At 53.1% G+C, this 24,098-nt stretch overlaps 9 protein-coding genes across 9 annotated transcripts; 5 read left to right on the top strand and 4 right to left on the bottom strand.

Moving 5' to 3' along the window:
• Nucleotides 1-206: 206 nt before the first annotated feature.
• On the bottom strand, nucleotides 207-1,590 carry Asppvi_005559 (tyrosinase family protein; the record flags this gene model as incomplete). The annotated part of the gene is made up of 5 exons (XM_043301478.1): nucleotides 207-470; nucleotides 533-806; nucleotides 859-1,124; nucleotides 1,177-1,348; nucleotides 1,406-1,590. The coding sequence occupies 5 exons, from the start codon at nucleotides 1,588-1,590 to the stop codon at nucleotides 207-209; spliced, it is 1,161 nt and encodes a 386-aa protein (XP_043157413.1).
• A 2,533-nt stretch (nucleotides 1,591-4,123) lies between these two features.
• Nucleotides 4,124-5,682, top strand: Asppvi_005558 (uncharacterized protein; the record flags this gene model as incomplete). Its single annotated transcript, XM_043301477.1, has 6 exons — nucleotides 4,124-4,351; nucleotides 4,408-4,639; nucleotides 4,695-4,841; nucleotides 4,895-5,012; nucleotides 5,063-5,131; nucleotides 5,274-5,682. 6 exons carry the CDS (start codon nucleotides 4,124-4,126, stop codon nucleotides 5,680-5,682), a joined length of 1,203 nt encoding a protein of 400 aa, XP_043157412.1.
• Nucleotides 5,683-6,482: 800 nt separating this feature from the next.
• Asppvi_005557 (uncharacterized protein) lies at nucleotides 6,483-8,846 on the top strand (the record flags this gene model as incomplete). Its single annotated transcript, XM_043301476.1, has 5 exons — nucleotides 6,483-6,620; nucleotides 6,681-7,381; nucleotides 7,542-7,853; nucleotides 7,908-8,249; nucleotides 8,309-8,846. The coding sequence occupies 5 exons, from the start codon at nucleotides 6,483-6,485 to the stop codon at nucleotides 8,844-8,846; spliced, it is 2,031 nt and encodes a 676-aa protein (XP_043157411.1).
• Nucleotides 8,847-9,197: 351 nt separating this feature from the next.
• On the top strand, nucleotides 9,198-10,553 carry Asppvi_005556 (uncharacterized protein; the record flags this gene model as incomplete). Its single annotated transcript, XM_043301475.1, has 1 exon — nucleotides 9,198-10,553. The coding sequence occupies one exon, from the start codon at nucleotides 9,198-9,200 to the stop codon at nucleotides 10,551-10,553; it is 1,356 nt and encodes a 451-aa protein (XP_043157410.1).
• Nucleotides 10,554-10,664: 111 nt separating this feature from the next.
• Nucleotides 10,665-11,902, bottom strand: Asppvi_005555 (uncharacterized protein; the record flags this gene model as incomplete). Its single annotated transcript, XM_043301474.1, has 2 exons — nucleotides 10,665-11,777; nucleotides 11,837-11,902. 2 exons carry the CDS (start codon nucleotides 11,900-11,902, stop codon nucleotides 10,665-10,667), a joined length of 1,179 nt encoding a protein of 392 aa, XP_043157409.1.
• Nucleotides 11,903-12,508: 606 nt separating this feature from the next.
• Nucleotides 12,509-13,403, top strand: Asppvi_005554 (RTA1 domain-containing protein; the record flags this gene model as incomplete). The annotated part of the gene is made up of 2 exons (XM_043301473.1): nucleotides 12,509-12,680; nucleotides 12,745-13,403. 2 exons carry the CDS (start codon nucleotides 12,509-12,511, stop codon nucleotides 13,401-13,403), a joined length of 831 nt encoding a protein of 276 aa, XP_043157408.1.
• Nucleotides 13,404-13,830: 427 nt separating this feature from the next.
• Nucleotides 13,831-14,220, bottom strand: Asppvi_005553 (uncharacterized protein; the record flags this gene model as incomplete). Its single annotated transcript, XM_043301472.1, has 2 exons — nucleotides 13,831-14,013; nucleotides 14,083-14,220. The coding sequence occupies 2 exons, from the start codon at nucleotides 14,218-14,220 to the stop codon at nucleotides 13,831-13,833; spliced, it is 321 nt and encodes a 106-aa protein (XP_043157407.1).
• Nucleotides 14,221-14,594: 374 nt separating this feature from the next.
• Nucleotides 14,595-15,444, bottom strand: Asppvi_005552 (uncharacterized protein; the record flags this gene model as incomplete). Its single annotated transcript, XM_043301471.1, has 2 exons — nucleotides 14,595-15,119; nucleotides 15,184-15,444. The coding sequence occupies 2 exons, from the start codon at nucleotides 15,442-15,444 to the stop codon at nucleotides 14,595-14,597; spliced, it is 786 nt and encodes a 261-aa protein (XP_043157406.1).
• Nucleotides 15,445-17,422: 1,978 nt separating this feature from the next.
• Nucleotides 17,423-22,844, top strand: Asppvi_005551 (uncharacterized protein; the record flags this gene model as incomplete). The annotated part of the gene is made up of 8 exons (XM_043301470.1): nucleotides 17,423-17,506; nucleotides 17,570-18,631; nucleotides 18,692-18,906; nucleotides 19,012-20,187; nucleotides 20,261-20,332; nucleotides 20,437-21,192; nucleotides 21,297-21,685; nucleotides 21,763-22,844. The coding sequence occupies 8 exons, from the start codon at nucleotides 17,423-17,425 to the stop codon at nucleotides 22,842-22,844; spliced, it is 4,836 nt and encodes a 1,611-aa protein (XP_043157405.1).
• Between the last annotated feature and the right edge of the window lie 1,254 nt (nucleotides 22,845-24,098).

The following is a 24,098-nucleotide window of genomic DNA, read 5'->3' as shown; positions in this document are numbered from 1 at the left end:
ACATTTCTGAAAGTTTCTGCTCTGCAGGATATTTATGTTCATACTTTTCTCTTCGCGAGATGATGAGCAATCTTCAAGGACTTCCTTACTAAAGCAATATCAATACAAGCACATCTTCCAGCATTATGTTATCTGATATATTATTTAACGGTATATAGCTCTCTTATTACATATGCTTTCTCTTCTAATTACCACCCGGAGGTCAATCACAAATAAACATAGCAGAATGGCCCACCAGTCGTATCCAACAACTGCCGGATAGTCTGCGGCGGAGCCAGCGCACTGCTCATATCGACGATATCATCGAGAGTAGCATTGGGCGCGTTCGGGTTCAGAGCCGGAAGGACAGTCTGTCCTGCCACGACATAAGTCCGCTTCGTGGGGTCCTGATTCTGCCACGTCCAGAAGACACGGTCGATGGCGGCGTGGTGGAGGAAGAAAGCAGGGTCACCGGGGGAAACGAAGAAATCCTATTGCATACGTCCATTAGCTTCTTGTGTTGGACCTTAACGAAAGAAAGTTGGATACGTACACCACCAGGATCACCGCCAATGGTATAGTGGCCGCCGCTGTGGATACCCAGGAAGCCATTAGGGAAATCACCCTGCATCCTATTCTGAAAGTCAAGGATGTTGGTATAGTTATCGATCAGATCGACGACTTGGTCGGTGGTCGTCCAGCTCGCTGCGTCCTCGGAGATATCACGGCGGAGACAGCGGGGGTTGTAGTTTAGTCCGGACCCGTTCTGAGCGACGATGCCCGCGACCTTGAGGCTGGGGAAGACGGGGCCGAGGTTGACGGTCCAGCTGCAACGCTGGTTAGCTCGTAGCCCTGTCATTGGATATTCCCACAACTTACTTCTTGAACGGGCCGGAGAAGACACAGCCACCTCCGTTTCCAGGTGTCAGAACGATACCGGGAGCAGCTTCGGTACCATTGTGCGGGATGTATGATCCGTCTCCGGACATACTGTAGTCGGAGCCGTCGAATACGGGAGAGCTGCGCGGGTCATCGGCGTACTTGTTCCAGGCCCAGTATGGCTGGTAGCCAGTGTAACCGCACTCGTTGCGGAGGGCTTGTTCGTAGGCCCAGGTGAAGTAACGGTGCCATGTCAGAAAGTTACCCTTGACGTCCCATATTAGATTTGAGCATTTTGTCTAGACATTAAAAACCTACAGTGGCGTGAATAAACCATGTCTGGTTGATATGGACAGCGACAAAGTCATCGTAGCGAGAGCGCGCGCCAGGAGCAAATGTGGGATCCGATTGAGCCAGTTTCGAGGGTTTGGAGGCGAGACAGTTCACTGCGTCAGTGTACTCTTTGCGTTCCCACTTCGAGAGAGAGCCCCTGTGAATCCATCGTTAGTGGGTCGGGTCCAATTTCTGCGACACGGGGCTGATTCACCATTCTCGGCGAACCGTGGCGGTAAGAGGGGTGCACGTCTTGCTGGCGTCCGGGTTGGAGAAATGATAGAGGACCTGATTGATCAGAGCCTTTCCAGCAAGGACATCCCACTGGTCAATGCTAAAAGCTGCAGTGGGCGCAACTGCAGTCAAAGCCGCAATTGTTGAGAGCACTGTGAACCGCATACCGAACGCTCCTCTTATTGACAAGGACAAGTAGAAAAAGTAGAAGAGGATGATCAGGAAGGAGGAAAAAAAAAAGAAAATAAAAGCTTCTCTCGATTTCAGGCTATTTAAACATATTGCTGGGAGAAAACAATGCCAGGACAGCGTGCACTACGGAGTAGTCGGCACCGAAGCATACGAATAACTGTCCGCTTGCATGCAGCCTAAGGGCAAATTAGTATGATCGAATGGTACCAAGACTAGACATAGCTCTAGAACTATTGGCAAGAATGCATGTTTAGCTCATGAGAATTAAGTGAACGTGGGAGACTGAACTGCCATGTCCCCTGTGGAACGAGACATGCATAGAAGGCTTGTTATTCTGTCTTTATTATTACCTGTCTATATTACTGCATTTAATATCCGACCATTTTCCGACCATGGATTGCCGGAAGATCGCATACAATGACAGTGGTCGAAGTAGGTAATTATCGACTTTTGAGTGAGGTTAAAGAGGACGGGCCCCCCTGTTCCCTTAGGGTTACGGCCAGCTTGCCACTGTCAGCACGAGAATGTAATGAGTTGAGGATCCACAACCTACGAGGTCCATCCTCCACTTCCAAACTTTTTATTAATGTTTCGGACAATCAAACTCTTTGGTTGCACTGACTCGTTCTCGATCAGAGACCCGACCAATCACGGGAAGAGAGAGTTCAAGGATGGCACCATATCCACAGGACGGGTCATTACTACTGAGCGAGAACGTGGGCTAAAGTTCTGCGCCGCAGCAGGTAAACCAGGCAAACCTAGTAAATATTCCACTTTTCCCAGTGAAGGCCAGGGACGGCAGACTAGCGTCCGGGACTACTCTAGTAGCGTTGGGTGTGGCGCCTTTCCATAATGGCCATTTGCTTTGGACATATTTAACCCTCGTCTAATGGATCAACGGACCCTGATTGACCGAGAGCTATATTGGCGCTAAGTGGAGATTCCTCGGCGCTATTTATGATTTACCAATCGTCGACTGGCACTATTCTCCTCTTAGGTATATCGCCCGCTGCGGGCGGGAGAATACCCCGTAGTATGTCCAGATCGAGTACTTAGTCGATATCTTGTTGACAGGGTTTGTGGAACCTGGCCTATAATAGTCATTGATAGTAAATGAAGTGAAACCGACATCGGCTCCGGTCTTGTATTAGAGAAGGAATGGAGACTTTACTTGTAAGATTTCCTGGCACTTTCCCGAACCAGCCAACATGGCCGTCGACTACTCCAGCTGAGTTTAGGAAAAGCGAGGGCTCCCKGAGGCCCAGGCTTAGCATTGGTATTATCTAGTAAAGCATGGATAAAATCGGCCTCGTTGAGTTTGAACGAATTCAGGCTATGCTTCTATCTCAAACCGGGCTACTGCAACTAGTTCGGCAACGGGCCACCACGAACGGATACAATGCCGTTGTTATTACTATTATTATTATCCGTACTATTACGTGTTCAAGCCAGCTTGTTGCACGCTGCGGAGGAGATTAGTCTCTTAACCACCCTGTCCCGTGCGGGCTGGCCGGCCTTGTTTCTCCAGGAAGAGCGACTTTTCTTGGTAGAGGAAGTGGTAAAACTGACTTTTTACATTTGCAAATCCATTCCACCTGTGACATTTAGGCTGTACTGGATACAGTGTATGAGCTGGGGAACAAGTTCTATATCCAAATGAGGGGATTCAGAAACATACTTACGGGCTCCAGATGGATACCACTTGTTTCTCGGTCCAGCTGTCCTCCCTCTGGACGTGGCAAAGAAGCCAGAAGCAAGAATTGTCCTGTGCGTTAGAAGGGAGCTAGAGCACGGCCTGCGTAGTCTAGATCTCGCCCGCAGTATATTGGCCATAACACTAGTCTGATTCATGCCAACAAGCCAAGAAGCAGTATATGCACCTGACTCGAGGACTCGGACAACCCCGGTACTTTTGATTGCCACCTTTATTAAAATTCCCAAAGGAAAAAGATGAAGGACCGACGTCCCCTGTCCCCTGCTATCTCAACGAGACTTGAAGCACCGATTTGTCAAGAGAGTAGGCCGACTATTCTGAGTCTTAGTGAAATGTATTCCTCCCCTGTCCGATCCATACCGTGCCTTCTTGTAAATAAGGGGCGAAGTAGGTAGATAATTCTACTGGAAAGCTAGCTGTAGAACCACTCGTATTCTCAAACAGTTGGGTTGCTATGCTGGTTTTGCAGGAGTGAAAAAAAACTTTATCCTGAGACCTGCAGCCGCCGTGGCTCTTAGTGCAGGAAGCAAGCAAGGTTTCTGTCGATTGTCCCTGCATATCAACTAGAGCAACCAATATCTCATTTCGACCATAAGAGGGCAGAAGTATCCCTGACTCTTGAACCTCAAGAGGGATCGTACTCTCTTGCACGGTTGCACCGATCCCCACGCGATCGTCTTCCCGCCGCGGACATATGTGGATCACGACCCAAGCTGCCATGAACGGCTCCCGATAAAGATCGACAAGACCGAAGAACTGAACGGAGCGCGATCTCGATTGGACGGACTGGAGATGTTGAGTCCAATTCACCATGCCTTCGAGGCCTTGGTTCCCAGGCAATCGTCGCCTACAATCGAATTCCCTCTTCACACAAGAGGTCCTACCAATGCGCCTCGAATTCTCGCCATTGTGGGCTTTTTGACCGGTCTGTCGGCCTTGTTGGTTGTGCTGCGCTACTACGTGCGGTTGTTCATTCTGCGGAGATATGACATTGAGGATGGGATTATCCTTATATCCCAGGTAGGCTGCTCAGACAGTCTTTGGCAGGCGGTACTAATCATATCCATTGCTGACAGGCATGCGCTTTTGGTGTCCTTGCATGTTTCATTGGGGAGACACACCACGGATTGGGCCATTACAGCATTGATATTGGGTTGGAGGATTTTGGGCCGTTGTCCAAGTGGACTTTTTTCCATGCCATTGTCATTGTGCTGGGGATAAGCGCAGTCAAGATATCGCTTGCTTTCTTTCTGCTGCGGTTCGCGTCACAGAATACGTTTATCAAAAGGTTCATCATCGGGGCGCTGGGTAAGTTCGAAATGGCAACCTAAAAATACATATACGGACTGCTGACTGTCCAAAGTCTTCCTCATCCTTTTCACAATTGCCTGTGTCCTAACACTGATATTCCAATGCTTGCCCGTCAGTGCAGCGTGGGATTTTGCCCAAAAGGCCACAGCAACGTGTTATTCACCCAAAACCTACCTAGCTATTGGTGAATTCAACAGTGGTAAGTTCCTCCTTCTCTTATAAAAAGAGAGTTACTGACAGTGCCTCCAACAGCTATCAATATTGCTACTGACTTTGTTTTTGCAACCCTGCCGGTTTTCATGTTCTATAATATCCAGGTCAACAAGCGCACTAGAGCCTCCTTAATGGGGATTCTTAGTCTTGGGTACCTGTGAGTTGTTTCGTCCCGAGGTACTAGTGGAAAAACTGATGGAATGTCAGTGCATGCGCCGCAGCTATCGCCAAAACGGTTTATCAAAGTCGAGTGTTCGATGAGAAGGATGCATGGCGGTAGGTCGACCACGCAGTTTCAGTTTCAGTCACTTGCAGAGCTAACTCGCGTCCCTTGGTTCAGTGATCCTAAATTCCTCATATGGAACTGGTATGTTGACCCATTCTTCGACACCGAGCATGGAATTGACATGTTCAACAGCGTTGAGCTCAACGTTGGCATCGTAGCCGCCTGTTTCCCMACGATCAAACCACTCGTCAAGTCTGTCATCGGAAGCACTTGGAGTTTGGCCAGCAACTCCCGCTCGCGAAAGCGAACAAACAACGCTTACTACGGACAGTCGTCGAGCCATGCATTGGGCTCCTTGAGACGCAGCCGGTTAGAGCATGAAGCGCAGAAGTACAACGTGCATATCGATGCTGATCGGACATCCCTATCAGCGTCTGAGGGAGGAAGCGAGGAGAACTTGGCATCTCGTCCTCCGCATCTTCAGCGTTTGTCATCCTCGAGGATACTGCGCACAACAGAAGTAATCGTGCACAGTGAAGGGGGAAGCGATGCGGTTGGGCCGGGTATAGGGCCCAAACAGTCAGTGGATGACCGAGTATAGCCACGATGTATGACAGATCTTCGAGGTATGAGCATGACTTTGTTTCCAAATTATGTCAAAATACTATGCTACTCTTCTTTCACGAGTCATATTGCCGATGGGCTCCTACATCGCCCTCTGATTTGGGCGCTGCAACTGATCGTAACCTTCCGCTGCGAGCTCTTCCTGGCTCATAGTGATAGTGATGCAAGTTGCAAGGAGTATCACTGTCATAATAATCTCTTCAGTCATATGTCGTTCCGCTTATGTTACAGCCTTAGGCAAGAAAGGGGCACGTGACCTTACATTTCCGCCATCTTCCCAGCTTCGTTCCAGCTTCCACTGTTCGAACCACAAGTAGATCTGCGGCGCCTCTCGACCCACGAGTCGTCCTTGAACTCTCCAGACTTCAATCCAGGCTGATTGAGACCCTGTGTCTCCATAGCGGAATGTAAATCCGAGTCTCCGTGGAGTGTCTGGCGAATCACAACAGGGCCAATCTGATTTTCTAAAAGGGGTGCGAAGGGTGGCGCCTTGGCGTTACTAACCGAGCCAATGGTAGAGCGCGCTAAAACGCACGTGCCCTCGGCTCGCTTGGCAACAACTTTGACCTTTCTCAATCTCGCGTTCGATCCAAATTGCTTCACATCGAAAGTTCCTGCGAGAACCTTACGCCACTTGGCCGCGGATCAAGGTCTTCGTGTCAGACGCACTGGGTCAGATGGGGACAATACACACGGAGTCGCATTGCCCGGTTTGAGGTCTCCATACTTGGCTCTCAACTGCTCATATCACGCCGCGTTCAGTGCGGCACCGGTGCCATGGGGGATGCAGCAAGGTTGCCGATGCTCGCTCCCGCTTCCGTTGGCACGCCGCGAGTTGTGGAGATATCGACTTTCGAACGTCGCCGTCACATCGCTGTGACTGCTTGCTCGGAGTGTCGTGCCAAGAAACGTAAAGTAGGTTGCAACGAAATGTATCCAACCCCCTGGCGGTGTTGACTTTCTTTCCGCCATCAGTGTAGCGGGAAAAGTCCGTGTACGGCATGCGTGTCGCTGGGCATAGAATGCCTGCTTGACTCGGAGAGCAGTCACCGCCGCCTAGTCGGTAACAAGCGACGAGGCCCTCAGATGAAGAGTAAGGACTTGACTTTGAAGAGAAAGGTGCAATCGCCGGAGAACGAGACCCAGTCGTTAAGCCGCCATCTGCCCGGTCTGCCAAGGGCGCATGCCGAGGCCTACGAGATGGCCAAGATTAGGTACGAATCTAGTGAGACATGCGCCCGTGATATTCAAGGCACGGTCTCGACAGATCCTGTCGAGCAGACCGGGACTGATTCAGTCTCTGTGCTCAAGGATAGCTCTTCCGATCGGTCGACAGAAGGCTGGAACAATATCTGGTCTATATTTGAGAGAGTCCGCAACTGTGCGCCAGCAGACCTCTTCAAGGTAGTCAATGCCATCCGCAGTAGCTCGGATCCGACACTAGCAGCGCAATATTTGCAGCAAGTCTCCCTTGGCCGACTCGCGGATGCCCATGTCGGCTTGTCGAACTTGGCAGCAGAGTATAAGCTGATAAGCTCACCGAGGCTGCCGGCCCTGTGCGAAGAGCCAACCCTTTTCGCTCCCGCAAAGCCTTGGACGACCGTCACAGACAGTGACCGACTGGTGTCACATCTTCTCTCTCTATATTTTACCTGGGATTATCCCTGCTACGCCTGGTTTGATCAACATTTGTTCTTAGCTGATATGATAGCTGGTCAGTCGAGGTTTTGTTCACCACTCCTTGTAAATGCTGTACTAGCCCACGCCTGTGTAAGATGAGCCTTTCTGTCCCTCGACCTTTGATTCCTGACGGACTTCGCAGCTATACTCCTATAGTCTCCGAAGACCGTGGGATCGTTTTATGGAGATGGATATGTGTATCCGCTTCCTATCGGAAGCCCGGCAGCTCTGGATATCACATCCACAGCCTACCTTGACCTCAATTCAGGCACTGCTTGTCATGAACCTGACCTACAACTGTCTGGGTAAGGACAAGATCGGCTGGTCTTGCCTGGCGGCAGCGATCCACATGGCAAATGAGCTAAAATTGTATGAGCCGTTGTCTGGTGTCCGCAGCGCAGGGTCCGTTGAACCCGCCTGGAATAGAGCACACGCGGTCACAGCCTGGGGGCTTTTTGAGTGGCAAGCGTAATTATCAGCCCCCGTTGAAGTTCGTTTGCACCATATCTGACCTCGTAACAGACTCGCCGCAAGTGTAGTGGATGATTCTCCGCGTTTGGACCATTCGCCTTTTTATGAAATACCATATTCAGACGCCGAGCTTCTCGATCATAGTCAACGCTGGCACCCCTATCCTTTTAGCGGTCCGCTTTATCCATCGCGTGTCTTTTCGACGGTCAGAGCCAGGTTTGAGTTGAGCGCCGTTATCAACGACGTGACCGAATTCATTTTGGATTCCCGTCATGCCGCTTCGACTGTCGAGTCCTTTATGTTAATCCATGAAAGACTCGCCAACTGGTATGTCGAACTAAGTCCCGCGCTCCATCCTTCAAAAAACGCACCGCCACACATCTTCATCATGCAGTAAGTGCCAACCACATCAACCCAGGCACCTGTACTTGCCTTGTTGCTTACAACCGTAGCCTCCACTTCCACCTCATCGTCGTCGCTCTCTGCAGGCCCATTCTCTCCTCGGGAGGAAAACCCACCCCCTCCGTCCTCAGCATCTCCAACAAAGCCAAGCTCGCCACGCGCGAGATCATATTCCTCTTCAAACAGACCTTCGGCTGGAAATCCGCCTCTAACTTCCTCAACCATGCCCTCACACTCGGCGCCTTCAACGCCATGCCCTTCGCCAAGGACGGCGATCCCCGCTGGCGCCAGTCCTTGGAGACTTGCATCAGCGGCCTCTGGTACATTTCCTTTTCATTTCCCGTCTGCAGGTACCTGCTTCGGGCCATCCAGCATGCCCTCATCGCGGCCGGGTTCGCGGATACAGACCTTTGTCCCGAGGTTACCCGCATCCTACGATATTTTACGCGCAATGTGTGGAAGAGGTCTCTGCTTGAGACGTTGGAGAGCAAGTATCCTGCCTTTGATCCGCAGAATAACTTACGGCCGGTGGAAGATTTGCTTCTGTCGGTTGAGAGTCTGGCTTTGAATGATAAAAATGACGGTTGATGATTACGTGATCATGTGATCTAATTAGCGTGGTCTGGCTGGTGAGACCACATAGGCTTATGTATTCTATTTCGGTATCCCTGAATGAATCCCGTTATTCTATACGATGATTCAATAGAATCAATACGATAATAGATGACTTATTGCGATCTGCATTCTAAAGATTGTCTCGTGTCATTGCCCGACGGGCACGTGACCCTTGCGGGGGTGCCCGCCACTAACTAGGCATCAACCTCCTTGACGTTTAGACATAATGTAAATGCTCTGATACAAGGTGAAAATAATATAAAACCAACCACCGAAATATACAAGAGGGTATACCATGTAGTTGCAGAAAAACTACCAAGCATAATGCCCACCATGGACTTGGGCGATGTCCCCCCAACCTACAGGATCGATCTCTCTCGCCCCCCAGCCGAGCGATATGTTGAAGTTGCCAAGAAGCATCGCAACGAGCTCAGATCGCTCACCGCTCTCTTTGATGGTCTGGTTGAGTGTATCGCGCCCAATATCTCGCTGGAATGGGTCAAACGCGTCGCGCGCCTTTTCTTGCGCCGGGTGTATTCCAAGGAGGAAACGGAGGAGATCCGCGGTATCAGCCAGGCAACCGGCATCGAGATGTATCTAATTGTCTCGCTGAATGTCCTCCTTGATACGCTGATGGGTTGCACGAGCGGCGCGGCGCGGTCCCAGGACAAAAATACGACGCCCCGCATGCTCCATTTCCGGACGCTGGATTGGGGGATGGACGCGTTGCGGCGCGTGCTTGTGCAGTTTGAGTATGTCCGCGGCCCGGATTACGATACCGTGCTGGCGACGAATATCACCTACATTGGGTTTGTGGGAGTGTTGACCGGTGTCAGGAAGGGGTTGAGCGTGTCGTTGAATTTTCGACCGAACCATGATTCGAGTGGGTGGTTGGGTGATTTGCGCTTCTATGGGAGCCATCTTCTTGTTATGCTGGGCTTGAGGACATCCATTTCGTCGATGCTGAGGCAGTATATCATTCCGCCGGAGAACCCACGGAAGACCTGGTTTGGTCGATTTCTGGGCGTATTGGTCAGGAGACGTCGGAGGGTTGCAACGCCGACACTGCGCAGTATCTGTCAGGCAGTGATGCGCACACCATCCACGGCGGCGTATCTGGTTTTATGTGACGGGTTTGAAGCCACTGTGATTGAAAAGGATCATCGGACTGCAAGGATGGACTCCAGTTCATCGTTCATCGTTGCTACAAATAACGATTTCCTCGGTTCAGAACTTCGGTCGTACGACACGGCCACCGATATGTCCTTTGGCGCAGCGCTGACCTCTGGAGAGGCCGTCTCGATGACCGATTTCATCGAAGATAGTAGAGAGCGAAGAGCATGTATGCAAGCGCACTGGGACAAAAAGGTGGCTCAAGCTGCAGGGTCGGCCCATGGTCGGAAGCCACGTCATGATCCTTTGCGTCGCACACGCTCCTCTAGAAATCGAGTAGCAGATTGCCCAGTCGGTTCGACATCTACCGTCGTAGGCAAAGAGAGTGCAGAAACATCCGAGAACCATGAGATCACCGCAACACCGGAGGAGATAATACAGTGGACGGCGACATATCCAACAACGAACGAGATGACGCATTTCTCAGCGGTCATGGATCCAACAAGTGGAAGGGTCATCTGGATTCAAAGGTTCCGTGATCCTCTCAGTTTCGAAGAGACATGGTAACCCCCTGAAGAAGTGCATAGCCATTGTCAGAGGACCAAAACTTTTGATAGCATAGCAAGAATACGAGCAACACGTGATTTTGCTCCAATAATCAGCGCAGTGCCATTGCCATTACCCGAATTCCTGTAGCAATGGCTCGATGGGACTATCCAGAGCTTTGATAGGCCATTCCAACCACTCAGTCCAATCCGGGCCCAGGAAATCACGAATAGACTCGATGAGGAATTGACCACCATCGCCAAACATCCACGAATCACGGCAGGAATGAAGTAAAATGGCATAATGAGCCAGGATCACAAGCGCCTCTGGCCGCCGCTGCGGTAGCAGATCAATGTATTCCGGCGAAACAAGTATAGGCCATCCGGTGCTGCCATGACTACTTCCGGCAAGGGATCCAGCAGCCATCAACGCATTCGTCGAGGCCTGTAGGCGCTCTATCGCTTGTTTGTAGATATTTGTCAAGGTATCTCCGAGCTTTGCCGCTTGAACAAGATTAAGAAGTTTCTCGCATCCCGCTCCCAGCCGACCATCGAATTGATAAAGGGACTGACCGTCCACTAGGAGCGGTTCGAGGACCGATTGGTGTAGCATATCCCAGGCTTTCCCGCAGATTGCTCTGATCCCCCGATGGAGTCGAAAACAGTGCACGAACTTGTCGACAAACTGGTCGAAATCATTCTCCCTGTATACGAGCACGTCGCAGAGCGTGTGAAGCCCAAGAATAGCTGAGAAGAAGAACAGTGGCACACATGTTTCTTGATTCACCTCCAAGTTAGTTTCATTGAAAATTGCCAGCGCATGTGTCTGGAGCTGAGCGGCATGAGTCCGGTAGTACTCCCGTCGCTCCGGACGCTTGGTGCTGAGGTGTAATGCGCTGAAGGCTAGCAGCTCATTCGCCACGTACGGTGTTTTTAAGAGATGCGGCATAATAGTGAGGAAATGAACCGTACCCTTCCTGCGGTCCAACTCCGGAAATGTCTCGGTATATAAATGGTAAAAAAGCTCCATGTGAAGCATGTTCACTGGTGCATCTTGGGGAGTTACTGGATTCGGGCTGAGACTGGAGCGGCCCGACGTCAGGTTGGTCGCTGGTGAGAGAGATGCAGAAGCCGCCGAGCGATTTGGCGAGTCTCCAGGCCGTGTAACCTTGAACACGTTGATTCCATACTCACACACCCGCTCTGAGACGGTGCAATTAGTACATATTGGACGGTTTTCATTGCACTATAGGGAGGATTAGTAACGCTCGAGATTGCAACACGTGAGAAATCGGGACAGGATACTTTGATATGGCGGCGCTTGCACTCCAGACAACCATTCCGGGACTTCTTATGAGCTCTGCGGGGCATCGTGAATGGCAGCCCAACTGGCGTGCTTCAAGCCTATCAAGACTAACGAGATGACGAAATTTCATTCGAGAGGGGACAGTCGCGTTCAGCTCTGGCTCGCAGGAAGGCAGACAGGGTCCTCCAAATACGCGGAAACCTACAGGCGACATTCAGGGGTAAGGAAGACACATTTTGCAGTACCGCTGCAGCTCAGAAGGAAAAATTGGTCGTGCCTGGCCCGAAAAGTCGAACGACGGATACGCCGATACGAAACCGACAGACACTGCCTCCGAACGGGCCACGGGCGACGAATCGGAAGAACGCAAATCCGCGTATGCACAGACCATGTTCATTTTACCCGCCAAGACGATCCACCCTTCGGCTCTATACGCGTATAGCTTCAGCTCCTGGCAAATAAGTGTCTACAGCAACACGACTTCTCTACTTAAGGGTTTGGTTGTTGGTTCTATTCTTGCAAAAGAGGTTGCCTAGTTGACTGCAGTTGTATCCACTGTGTTCAATTTATAAACGATTCATATCCACCTTCGCCATGACTTTCTACTCATCACCCCAACTCATATTGAACTGCTCTGCCGAAACTATCTTTAGCGACAGAGTATTCCTGCAATGGCAAAGTTAGAGCCGTACGCTGGCGACTATTACCTTTGGAAATATGTGCCATCGATCCCAGCCGCTGTCATCTTCCTCCTGCTCTTCGTATGCATGACTGCCTTCCATTCCTGGAAAATATGGAAGACGCGAGCGCGGTTCTGCATCCCCTTTGCCATTGGAGGCTTGTGTAAGTGACCTGTTACTCCTTTGTTGTGCGCATACAGAATTGGCTCTAATGGCCGACACCTCAGTCGAAATCATCGGCTATATAGGTCGCATCGACTCCCACGGGAAGACCGCACAGCTTGGGCCCTATATCATTCAGAGCGTCTTTATTCTTCTCGGGCCGGTCCTTTTCGCGGCTTCAGTATACATGGTCCTCGGACGCCTTATACGCAGCATTCAAGCTGAGAAGCACTCAGTTATTCGCGTCAACTGGCTCACAAAGATCTTTGTCGCGAGCGATGTCCTCTCCTTCCTCGTCCAGGGCTCAGGAGCGGGTCTCCTGGCAAACGGGTCGAGTGCAGCCATGGGCAACAACATCATCATCGCGGGACTTGTGATTCAAGTGCTCATGTTTGGGCTGTTCATGGTCACGTCGTTCGAATTTGAGCGGCGTATGAACCGGGCTCCGAGCGGGCATGTCTTCGATGCCGACGTGCCGTGGAAGACACACTTGCATGTTTTGGATGCCGTCAGCGCTTTGATACTGATTCGGTCGGTGTTCAGGGTAATCGAGTACGCTGGGGGGCAGAACGGGTATCTGCTTGGCCACGAGTGGACCATGTATATATTTGACTCGGTGCCCATGGTCACTGCAATGGCGTTGTGGGCAGTGTGGCATCCAAGTGGCATTCAGAGCTCTGCCTCGCGCACGCACACGCAGGCGCTAGATATGAGAATGGGTTGATCAAATAATGTCGGTAGAGAGAGTCTCTAGAGGAACTGCTGTTTATGAATGGTTTATGAAGTCAGTGAAGTATCTGTCAGTTATTACCCATAGAAGGAATAGGCACGTCATTTGAGGGAACGTCATCAAGTTCACTGATGAAAAAATTAGTTCTTTGGAAATCAGTTTGCCTTACGAGGATGCTGTATCTATCCCTCAGGCTGCTGACATTGGGTTATCTCGATTTCGAGAACCCTGTTTTCTTATTCTTCCATCTCAGCCTCTTTGCCAGTCGATCATGAAATCAACGGCTCTTCGAGTCCTCAGAAGAGGAGCTGGGACAGTAGTCGCTGCTTTGACGCCTACGTTTGCTGTCCCTTTTCCTTCCAACAGATCCTTCGTCCTCTGAACTTCTCAGTTCTGGGGGGTTTCTGCGGTCGACGACGTTTCAAAACGCCTGGTCGGACCCGATTGATTGAGCCTTGTAGTTGAGTCTGGTGCCGGCGTGCCTGGGTTTGGGCCCGTTACTGATGGGACTGGAGAGACCGAGGATGGGTAAGACGTGCGACTGCGTGATGATGGGCCGTTTACAATTCATCCGTTCGGTATCCGCCAACAGCTGAGGGCAGCCCTGAGGACAATGAGGGTTAGACAATCAACCACACAGATGCTTAGATGTAGTTGGCTTTCCAAGTCTTACCAATGGACTCCTATGGCTGGAATTCCTAACAAGCAGCAAACTCCTCTGTAGTTTGGTAAGCTGTGTTTGCAACTTGTCTCCCTCCCTCCGCACCTGGGCCGACTCGGCAGCCAGCTTTTGATCATTTTCGTCGGTCATGCTAGGCACTCTGTTTGGGTCGAGAATGTGTGGAAAATTATTTCTCTTATAGCCCCGCCAAAGTTCCCTGTCATGTGCCGACCGCTGTCCATTTATTTCACGAACTTCTCATTATACCTATCAGATATGAGCTTGATATCTATAACCCCCAGGCAATGAGTCCTTGGAATAAGAGTGGGTGGAGATAGCAGAATATCTAGTGGGCAGACAGGGGCTCATCTTGAGTCAAGATGCAAGACTGGTGACTGGACTACAGGGGCGAACCAAGAGGTGAGGCAGCGTCCCACTGAATGTATTTGCTGTATTTGCTGACCGTCTTGGCGGCGGTATATCACATCTATCCATACATGATGATGTCAGTCTTGAGCTGGGCATCATCCCTGGCTGGAAAATAATGCCTCGATTGCATTCGCCCTCTTGTACCTCTGGGCATCACCCGCCTGACCCTTAGTATATTGATCACGAGCGCCGTGCGCCAGCTCAACGAGCGAGCCGACCGCATCACAAGTGCCGCGCCCAGTTCTGGGCGAGAACTTGACAAAGCGACAGTTCCGCTGGGTTGCAAACGCCTCGGCTTCTGCGTGCGACACGGCAGCTTCACCTTCGCCTTCATCCATGGCGGCGATCATTGTCGCAAGAAAGGGGAGGGCCCTATCTTTGCAGCGGCTGCGCATCCTCTCATAGGCAGTGACCATTTCGTCCCATGATTCCCTTGATGAAGCGTCATATGTGAAGATGAGGCCGATATGCTGAAAGAGGCAGAGCAAAGCTGACATAGGCCTCGAGTCGCTGGGCGGTGGACTAAAGCAGACATTGTAGGTGTAACCGTCGCAAAGGTAATCTGTGTTGCCGTCGTCTGTAGGGTCGAGAAAGCCCCAACCCGTCTCTCTCTGGAGTAGCTAATGAACCGCGCGGGGTGAGCTCGGCCAGGGGTACTTGGAGCATGTTGCGCTGGGTACATACGTGGTAAAACTTCGAGCAGTCGGCAGCGCCTTTAGCATTCACAACGATAATGGTCATGGACTGTGCATCGGACCAAGGCTTGCGGGGTAGCTTGGTGGGTGACCGCTCCACGTCGCTGATATGGATGGCACGAGGGGATGGGTTAACAGTTTCGCTCTCTGCTGTCGTGGCCGGCACTGATGGCGCGGGCTCGCTGCCACGGCTACCACGGCTGCCAATGCCACGAAGCTTGCGGAAGATGATCCTGGCGTGAGACAGCATGGGTGACAGGCGGGTGAGGTGGGTGAGGTGGGTGAGTGGATACGGGCAATGCTCAGAATATACCTGGAACCGAGGCACTGCTGGCTGTGACTTGTGTGGAAATAGTCTTGGCCGTATTTGTGAAAAAAAAAAAAAATAAGTGTCAGAATTGACTGACCAAGATGCTCTGTGATAGTTAATGGTTGAAGGAGTTAAATAACGCCTTGGAGGTTAGAGGGGAATGGCGGCCTCTTCGGGGCACTCCGCCACATTAATATATTCTGTTAAGGTAGTACCTAGCTCTTTGGCATATGACCGTCCTTTACTCCGCACATTAGTTCCTTACCAACCACTCCACTTCGATCGCTTCAATCGCTCTGCTTTACTCGCCTTGATCGCTAGCTTTAATTGCTTTATATTTGGAGTAGATAGAGTCTCCTTCCTTTTATGTACAGCCTCAACTCAGGGTTCCAACCAGCCGAACCTTCCAGTTTAGTGGTTTAGGGGGTGATTCTTGAAAATCCAGAGATACTTCCCTTACTATGGATATATGGCGGAGCGGCCCGAATAGGCCGCTATACAGGTGATCACCGACTGTATTAGCTACCGCCGCGGGCGTGGAGTGGGCCTATCTGAGGTCCCAAGCAGCCCTACTCGCAGCAGATGAACCAGTGGCCAGCTCCAATGTGGTTACCGTCTTAACCTTTGCCATGCCCCATGCGCTCCCAGACAGTAAATAAGTACTACCCTTTAACGTCTTTCATGGCATCTTGGCTCTTGACTTGTAGAGACGTTGTTTAATTTCCATAGTTGCAGCGGCCTAGTCAAGTTATATTATTGTTGCATTCGCTTAGGGCATTAGGAGGGCCAGATAGCAGACTGTAGAGGGAGGTTACTAGGGAGTCGCATCAAGTACGTAAGTAGGATCTTTCTGCCCCGCTAATAATCTCCTGTTGGGCGCCAGACCCTTGTATACATGACTGGGGAACGGAGCTCACCCCTCGAGTAATGCTAGCTCACTGCTAGTGCTGTTCCTAGAGCTAATCCCTGGGGGTTGCATTTGCCACTAACCGATTTCACCGTAGACAATCAACTTTCAAGAATTGGCAGTGGATAGAGAAGCTCCCTGTCTGCAGCCATCTGGGCTGATGTATGACGAGCTCTCCGACGTAACAAATTAGGATGCTAAATTAGATGCGTGTAGATCAACGTTCGTAGATCATAGCTTAGTCCCAAGCAGCCCGGACGTGGGCGTGGAACCAAGGGACCTGAAACCGCCGCGCAGGGACCAGGCCGTTTAACATTGCACTAGGGACAACATCTGCAGTAGCCTTGCAGGCAATAGCGCGCTGTGGTCCGAAGACAGTTTAGCACGGCCGGCTAGCAGCCCTTGTTGCTAATGGCATTTGCTCCAGTACCGATTCTATGGGGTGTGCGGAGTGTGCATCAGGTTGCATCCACTGTGATAAGCAAAGTTTAATGAATTTCTAAGTGTCCTTGCCGCCGACAGTGTGGAGCGTGGTGTCTACAAGTTCCCAATCTCAACATACCAATGAGGCTAGGGCATACGAGCCGGACGCGAAGGAGACCGGGTCGTACCTGCTCTGGTCAGTCGGAAAACAACCGGAATCAATACCGTGGGATCATGGGATGGAAGGCACGTCGTGCATGAACTAAAGGGGGAAGACCCACCACAATGGAACATGGAAAGTTGGAAAGATTCATCGGTAAAATGACTCAAGGCGACTCGTGTGTGAATGAACCGTATGATCACTAGCATTAGATTAGGACAGGGGTTCAAACAAGACTGCTCGGTGCCCCCTGCCATGGGCATTATCCTTGGGCCTAGAGGATTCGCTTGCTCCGCTGCCTACCACTGCGACGTGGGCTTTCGGGCTTTTGTCAGGTAGCTTGCAGGTATAAGAGGTCGTTCGTTCCCGCGGGCTCGGTTCATGTGCTCGCACATCCTTCCAGCTTCCTTCAGTCAGACCAAGTCACCATGAAACTGCTGGCTGCCCTCGCTTCGGCGTTGGCATGGGGTGTGAGCCTTGTCGAAGCCAAGGCCGTGTTTGCTCACTTCATGGTAAGTCACATCTCACTCCCAGTCCGGCCCAGGGGTTGACTAACGATACCGGACGCCGCGCAGGTGGGCAACACCAAGTCCCTTGGCTTGGTCGACTGGAGACATGAGATCATGGCCGCCCAAGCTGCAGGCATAGATGCCTTTGTGCTGAACATGGCCAGCAAGGACCCCACCAACAACATTGCCCTGCCCATGGCCTTCACCGCGGCCGATGACATGGGCTTCCAGCTACTCTTTTCATTCGACTACGCCGGCAACGGCCCCTGGGACAAGTCTGTCGTCATCGACATGATCAAGCAATACGGCGCCAAAAACACCTACTTCAAGAACGCCGGGAAACCATTCGTCTCAACCTTCGAGGGCCCCAATAATGCCGACGACTGGAAGGATATCAAGAAGGAGACCAACTGTTTCTTCATGCCCGACTGGTCGTCAGTCGGTGCCCAGCCTGCCGTCCACCTGGGCGACGGCATTGCCGACGGTCTCTTCAGCTGGGACGCCTGGCCGAAGGGGCCGGCCAACATGACAACCTATCCCGACGCCTCGTACTACGACTTTTTGGGTTCGAAGCCGTACATGATGCCTATCTCTCCGTGGTTCTACACCAACCTGCCCGGCTACGAGAAGAACTGGCTGTGGCGCGGCGACGACATGTGGTTCCAGCGCTGGCAGCAGGCCATCTCCCTCGACCGCCAGCCCGACTTCATCGAGATTATTTCGTGGAATGACTACGGCGAGTCGCACTATATCGGCCCCCTGGACGACCGCCAGTACGAGGCTTTCGACATCGGCCGTGCTCCTTTCAACTACGTCAAGGATAAGCCCCACGACGGCTGGCGCGAGACGCTCCCGTACTACATCTCCATGTACAAGTCCGGAACCGCCACCGTCACGGAAGAGCGCCTCGTGGCATGGTACCGAGTCAACAAGAACGGGGCCTGTTCCGACGGCGGCACCACCGGCAACACGGCGAACCAGCTGCAGTTCGAGTACTCGCCCAACCTCATGATGGAGGACAGGGTCTTTTACGATGTGCTCCTCACGAGCAACGCCCACGTCCAAGTCAGCATCGGCGGCGTGGCTCAGGCCGGCGGATGGGACCAGGAACCCCACGGGGGCGTTGGTGTATACCATGGCAGCGTCCCGATCGGGACAGCAAGCGGTCAAGTCGTGGTGACGGTGTAGAGAGGGGGCACAACCATTGCCACCATCACGGGGGCGTCCATCACCAGCAGCTGCAATGGAGGCCTCAACAACTACAACCCTTGGGTGGGGAGTGCCAGGGGTCCCTCCATCACCCCCGTCAAGACCAGTGGCGACCTTTCCAAGTTGGATTGCGTCAAGGGCTTCGGTGTGTTTGACTTCATCGGCGTCTGCGACTTCGCCTGTGCGAATGGCTAGTAAGTACATTACATGACTGCCCCGATCCGACCCTACGATTCCCGGCCCCTTTTGTGTATCAATCAACATCACTGACACTGGGACCTACCCACCGCCCTATCTAGCTGCCCCAGCGCCGCCTGTACTTGCCTTAAGAAAGGCGTCGCCAATGCGCCCAACGACACGGGACTGGCGGGCTATCCGCTCCCCGGGAAGAGCGGCTCCTTCGCGGGGCTCTGCAGTTTCGACTGCAACCACGGGTACTGCCCGGACTCGGTTTGCGGTCAGCCTCCCAACAACGGCGTCGTCCTGGGCTACTCGCCTTTCTTGCCGCCCGCATGCACGGGGGGAACCGGCGCCGGCGCCTTCCAGGGCCTCTGCGATTTTGGATGCCATCTTGGCTTCTGCCCCATCCACGCTTGCACCTGTACCTCGACCGGCATCTTGGTTCAGACACCGCCCAAGACGAACGTGACGGGATACTACCTCGACTCGTCCACAGACGACTACGGCCTCTGCAAGTTTGCCTGCGAACACGGCTACTGCCCCGATGTCTGTGGCAGCCGACCCATTGGCGACGACGGGAATCAGAGCAAGTATCACACCGTCACCCTGGATCCCGCCGTCTGGACAGCGCCGACGGCCCAGTGTGCACCCCCCTGTGTCCTTGTCCTCCCCCCCTCTTCCCTCGCCACTCCGACCACCATCTCCTTCAACCCCTGGCAAACATCTCTCGAGTTCGGGTGGACGACAACGGATACGGTTGACGGCACCGTGACGACCCACTACACTGCTGTCACCGTTACCACCGAGATTTCCATCCCGCCGGTGATCACAGACCGCATCAGCTTCTCGGAGGTGGTCCTAACCAGGACAGTCGACGGTGGCGTCCCGTCCATCATCATCCCGACGGCGAGTGTCAGCCCGCCCCCCTTTGTCATCACGCCGACTACCGTCGCCGGCATCACAGCGACGCCCGTAGCCCGGACCATCCGACCGCCTCCGTGGCCATGGAGTGGCGCTAGTGCGATGCCAGATCCAAGCGGAACTTCTACGACGACCTCTACGAGTGGCCCTATCGTCGTCGTTCCCATTGTTAGCGGGCCGTTCCCCACCACCGTTTTCCCCACGGAAACCGCAAGTTGGGTCAGGGACTGGCTCCCAGAGCCCACTACGACCCAGGTGGATGGTGGTGATCCTGTTCCTGTTGTTCCCTGCTGGGCCTGGTTCATATGGTCGTGCCCTCCCAATGTTGGTGGTATCGTCTTGCCCGGCTTCAAGAATCCGGGCGTCTACCCCAGGTATGTCACTCCCCCCTGCACAAGCCAATACCTTCCTTCTCTCGGCCGCCGCCGTGCTAAACTTTTCATGTAGGGGAGGCCCGCCGCCCGTCGGCCCCAACCCGCCTCCGGGTCTGACACTGAAAATCCCCTGGCCCCAAATCACGTAAGTCGGCCGGCAACATCCCCGAGCCATGCATGGTCTTCGTCTCACCCCTACCTCCACTCCGCTGTCTCGTTGCTGACGCTTTTGTTTGATCTTCCCTCTAGCATCGGCCCCGACCGCAAGCCCACGTACCCGGACAAGCCAGACCCGGAGGACATCTGCGAGACGGCGACAGCCAGCGTGTGCACCACGACCCTCTCATATGGCATTGTGGCCAAGCGGGCCGCCGAAGGGGCCGCCCCGACAGTGGCGCCTCGTATCCCGTTCGAAGAGTTCCAGAAGCTCAACAAGCGGGCCGTCACCACGACGACATCCACCATCTCCTTCTGCACCCAGGTGACGGGGTGCGGCGTAAGCGACATCACGTCGACGAAAAGCATCCAAAGCACCGCCACGACCAACCCTCGCGTGGTTATCCCTCGCGACCCGGGGAGCGTCAACGACATCAGGACCGCTCTGCAGCAGCAGCTTTGGGGCTCCGTGATGGATCTCTTCGAGTCCAGGACGGACCAGCTGGGCACCATGTTCTTCTTTGTCCCGGCTTTCACTGACGACCAGACCGCCGCCATCCGGGGCCACGCGCAGGTCGCGGACGCCTATATCCCCAGGGGCAGCCTGACGCGCGACTATTGGAACTTGGCTGGTAACCCGACCTCAGGGGGAGGACCATTTGCTGGGGATGATGATGATGGTGATGATGATTGGTTTATGGAGACCCTGAACAGCACCAAAAGTGAATTACAAGAGCGGTCCATTCTTGCCAAGCGCAGCGAGACTGTCCAGTCGGATTCGCCCGACGTCATGGCCCTGCTTTCCTGGCCTCCCGGGATGGGTCCCGTCCCAGACAGGGGAGATTACAGGTGTGCTTTCTTTTTTTTTTTTTTTTTTTTTTCTTCTCTCCTGCTGTGTTCCTCTCCTTTTGTGTGACAGTGTGTGTGACCGTGACTAATACAGACTGTAATAGGTTCGACTCGTCGGCGGGCGAGGGCACGTATGTGTACGACCTCGACGTTGGCGCCATGCCTTCGCACCCAGAATTTAGCGACGTGTTGTTCCACCTCCCGCTGTTTCCGGGGCCGTACCCTGTGAGCGGCTGGATGGAAAACGACCCCAAGCGGCACGGAACCATGTGTCTCTCTAAGGCGGTGGGGAAGACGGTTGGCATCGCGCGCAAGGCGGCCGTGGTGGCAACCGTGTGGGACTTTAGAACGTCCATTTCCGAGCACTGGCTCGACGGGCTCGCCAAGGTGCACGCCGACATATCCTCCGGGGCGAGGGGCGCCAAGAGCGTCGTCAACCTCTCCATCTCGATCCCCCAAAGCTGGGTGTCGGCGGCGTTCGTGGACAAGATGGGTACGTCGTCTCTTTTTTCTCCATCCTCAAGTAGGACGCCGTGGCTCTTTTACTGACCATTCTTGCCTCTTGCCTAGCCTTGCTAATTCGAGAGATCATCAAACTCGGCGCCGCGGTCGTCACGGGCTCCGGAAACGACCCAGGTTATCCCTATGGCTATCCGGCGCTTTTCGGAGACCCCACCAACCGCAACTATATCCCAGAGCTTGTCGTCGTCGGGTCGGTTCTCGGAAAAGGCATGGCGGGGGACAGACACTCCGATGCGCCCTGGGTTACCTGCTACGCGCCTGGTTACTTCCTGCGGTTGGCCACCTCTGACCCAGAGACCGACGGGTACACCGACTCCAAGGGGACGTCGTTCGCCTCCGCAACGGTCGCCGGTCTGGCAGCGTATTTCCGCGGCCTCGATCCCACCTTGACCACCGCCGCCAGGGTGAAGCAGAGGATTGTGGACCTTGCATACCGCCGGCCGGTGAACCCCGCCTACCCCAAGAACATCTATCCCGACAAGGTGGTCTGGAACGGTCAGATGAACGGCCGATCCGTTGCCGGCGACTGCAGCAGCGGCGCCTCCAAGACAAAGCGGCAGAGCAGCGGCGGCGGGTCCTGTCCCGTCGCGTTCCCGCCCCAGGCGTCGCCCCTGACCTTCCGCACCGGCCCGCCCCAGCCGACTTGCGCTGGCAGAGGCTGCGGCAGCAGCTGCGCAGGCTTCTTCTGCCCCGGCACCCCGTTCAAGCAGAACCCTGACTTCCTGGACCCGCGCAACCCGGACAGCGTGCAGAACCCGGACAGCCTCTACTACAAGGACTGGGACGGCACCATCACTCGCACCACCACCATCCCCAAAACCACCACCAAAATCACCCCCACCCCCACTCCAACGCCTCCCATAATCCCGGACGTCCCGATCGGAGGCACCTGCGGGGTTAATGACAAATGCAAGGGTGACTGCCCCAAGGGCCGGCTCCTTGGGTGCGTGAATGGAGTGTGCAATTGCTACCTTGACCAAAAAATCCCGCCTTATGGGACAATGTGCCAGAGGCTCAAGGATTGCACAGATGTTTATTACTGTGCGCTTGGGGACACGATGGTGTGCGAGACACGGGACTATTCCAACGGGAATAAGCTCTGTCTTTGTATAAAAGGGCATAGCAGTTGAGATAGGCAACGCCGTAAGGCACGGCGCGGAGTGCGGTGTGCATGAAATGTACCTGATGGTACCGGGTAGTTGGGGTGAGGAGGGTAGCGGTTCAGGGGGCAACATTGGCCGATAGAGAAGTTTCGACTTAGATTTTCAACCGTATACACATTATATATTAACTTGTAACCTGACTCGCGATCCGGCAGTCCTTTGCTGGCTCGATCGGCTCGCCACCTTTCTCATGGCTTTGTTACTCTTCAAGTTCTCTCACAGCTAAAGACCGGGGCTTCAAAATAGTCATTTCACTCCTTATCTCGGTATGTATCAGGGTATGTAGTCGACGCGGTACTTCTTCGCTGGCGGTAAAGGGGTAAATAACAGAACCGAAGTCAAGGGGTATCCTTGACCTACCACCCCTCATCTTCGAGGCGATATTGGCGCTGCCCCTACAGAAACAAGAATTCAAATAAAGAACTTATAACCCATATTTGACCCCTTGGTCACCAAGCTGTTGTTGATTATGTAATCATAACCACAGTCCTCATCGCTTGGTAGTTTAGTCCTCTCAGTCGCAGCTTAAGCCAGCTTAAGCAATGTGGAATGTCCGAGTGGAACTGAGTGGGTCAAAGAAAGAATGCGACTACTTTAGTACTGTGTGGGGGAGGAGCAACGGCAGAGTGGACCTGATAATCAGCTGGCTTAAAAGCGCATCCTTCTTTTTCCTAAATTCCTACCAACAAGGACAAAAAATACTACTAGGAAAACGAATGCGGAAGACACAGCCATCCAGGTTTCTGGCAAGGTTTCAGAATCGACGGAATGGTGGGGGGCGAGTGGATCTGACTGGTTAGCGTAGTGCGGGGTTAGTCCGCCAAGGATCTGKGGAATGCGGTAATGGCGTGTGATTGGCTGATGCTCAAGCGAGGTAGCATCAACCAGCCAATAGTCATGGTCCACACAATTTTGGGTACTGATCAACACATCATTGAATCGAGTGGACTCAGAGGAGTACATGTCACTGCTCACTAAGTCCGGGAGAGCCGGTAGAAGCTACGGTGGATCTGGGGATGTGGCCCGCCTCGACCGCTGGAGACAGAGAGCCGGTATGGGCTCACTAGTAGTCCGTAGTTAGCGATAGAATAGCATCAATATACCATCTAGAATTCCACATTCTTATTCTATGATTATGGCAGGAGAACCAAAAATACTCCGGCATGTACTTTGTTTGTACTGGCTGTATGGTGTGATGATTATGTGGCTTGCTGTAAGTTG

This window comes from Aspergillus pseudoviridinutans (assembly GCF_018340605.1).
Source record: "Aspergillus pseudoviridinutans IFM 55266 DNA, scaffold_4, whole genome shotgun sequence".
Lineage (NCBI taxonomy): Eukaryota > Fungi > Ascomycota > Eurotiomycetes > Eurotiales > Aspergillaceae > Aspergillus > Aspergillus pseudoviridinutans.
The sequence above is the reverse complement of the archived record's forward strand: the minus strand, read 5'-3'. Positions and strand labels throughout refer to the sequence as shown.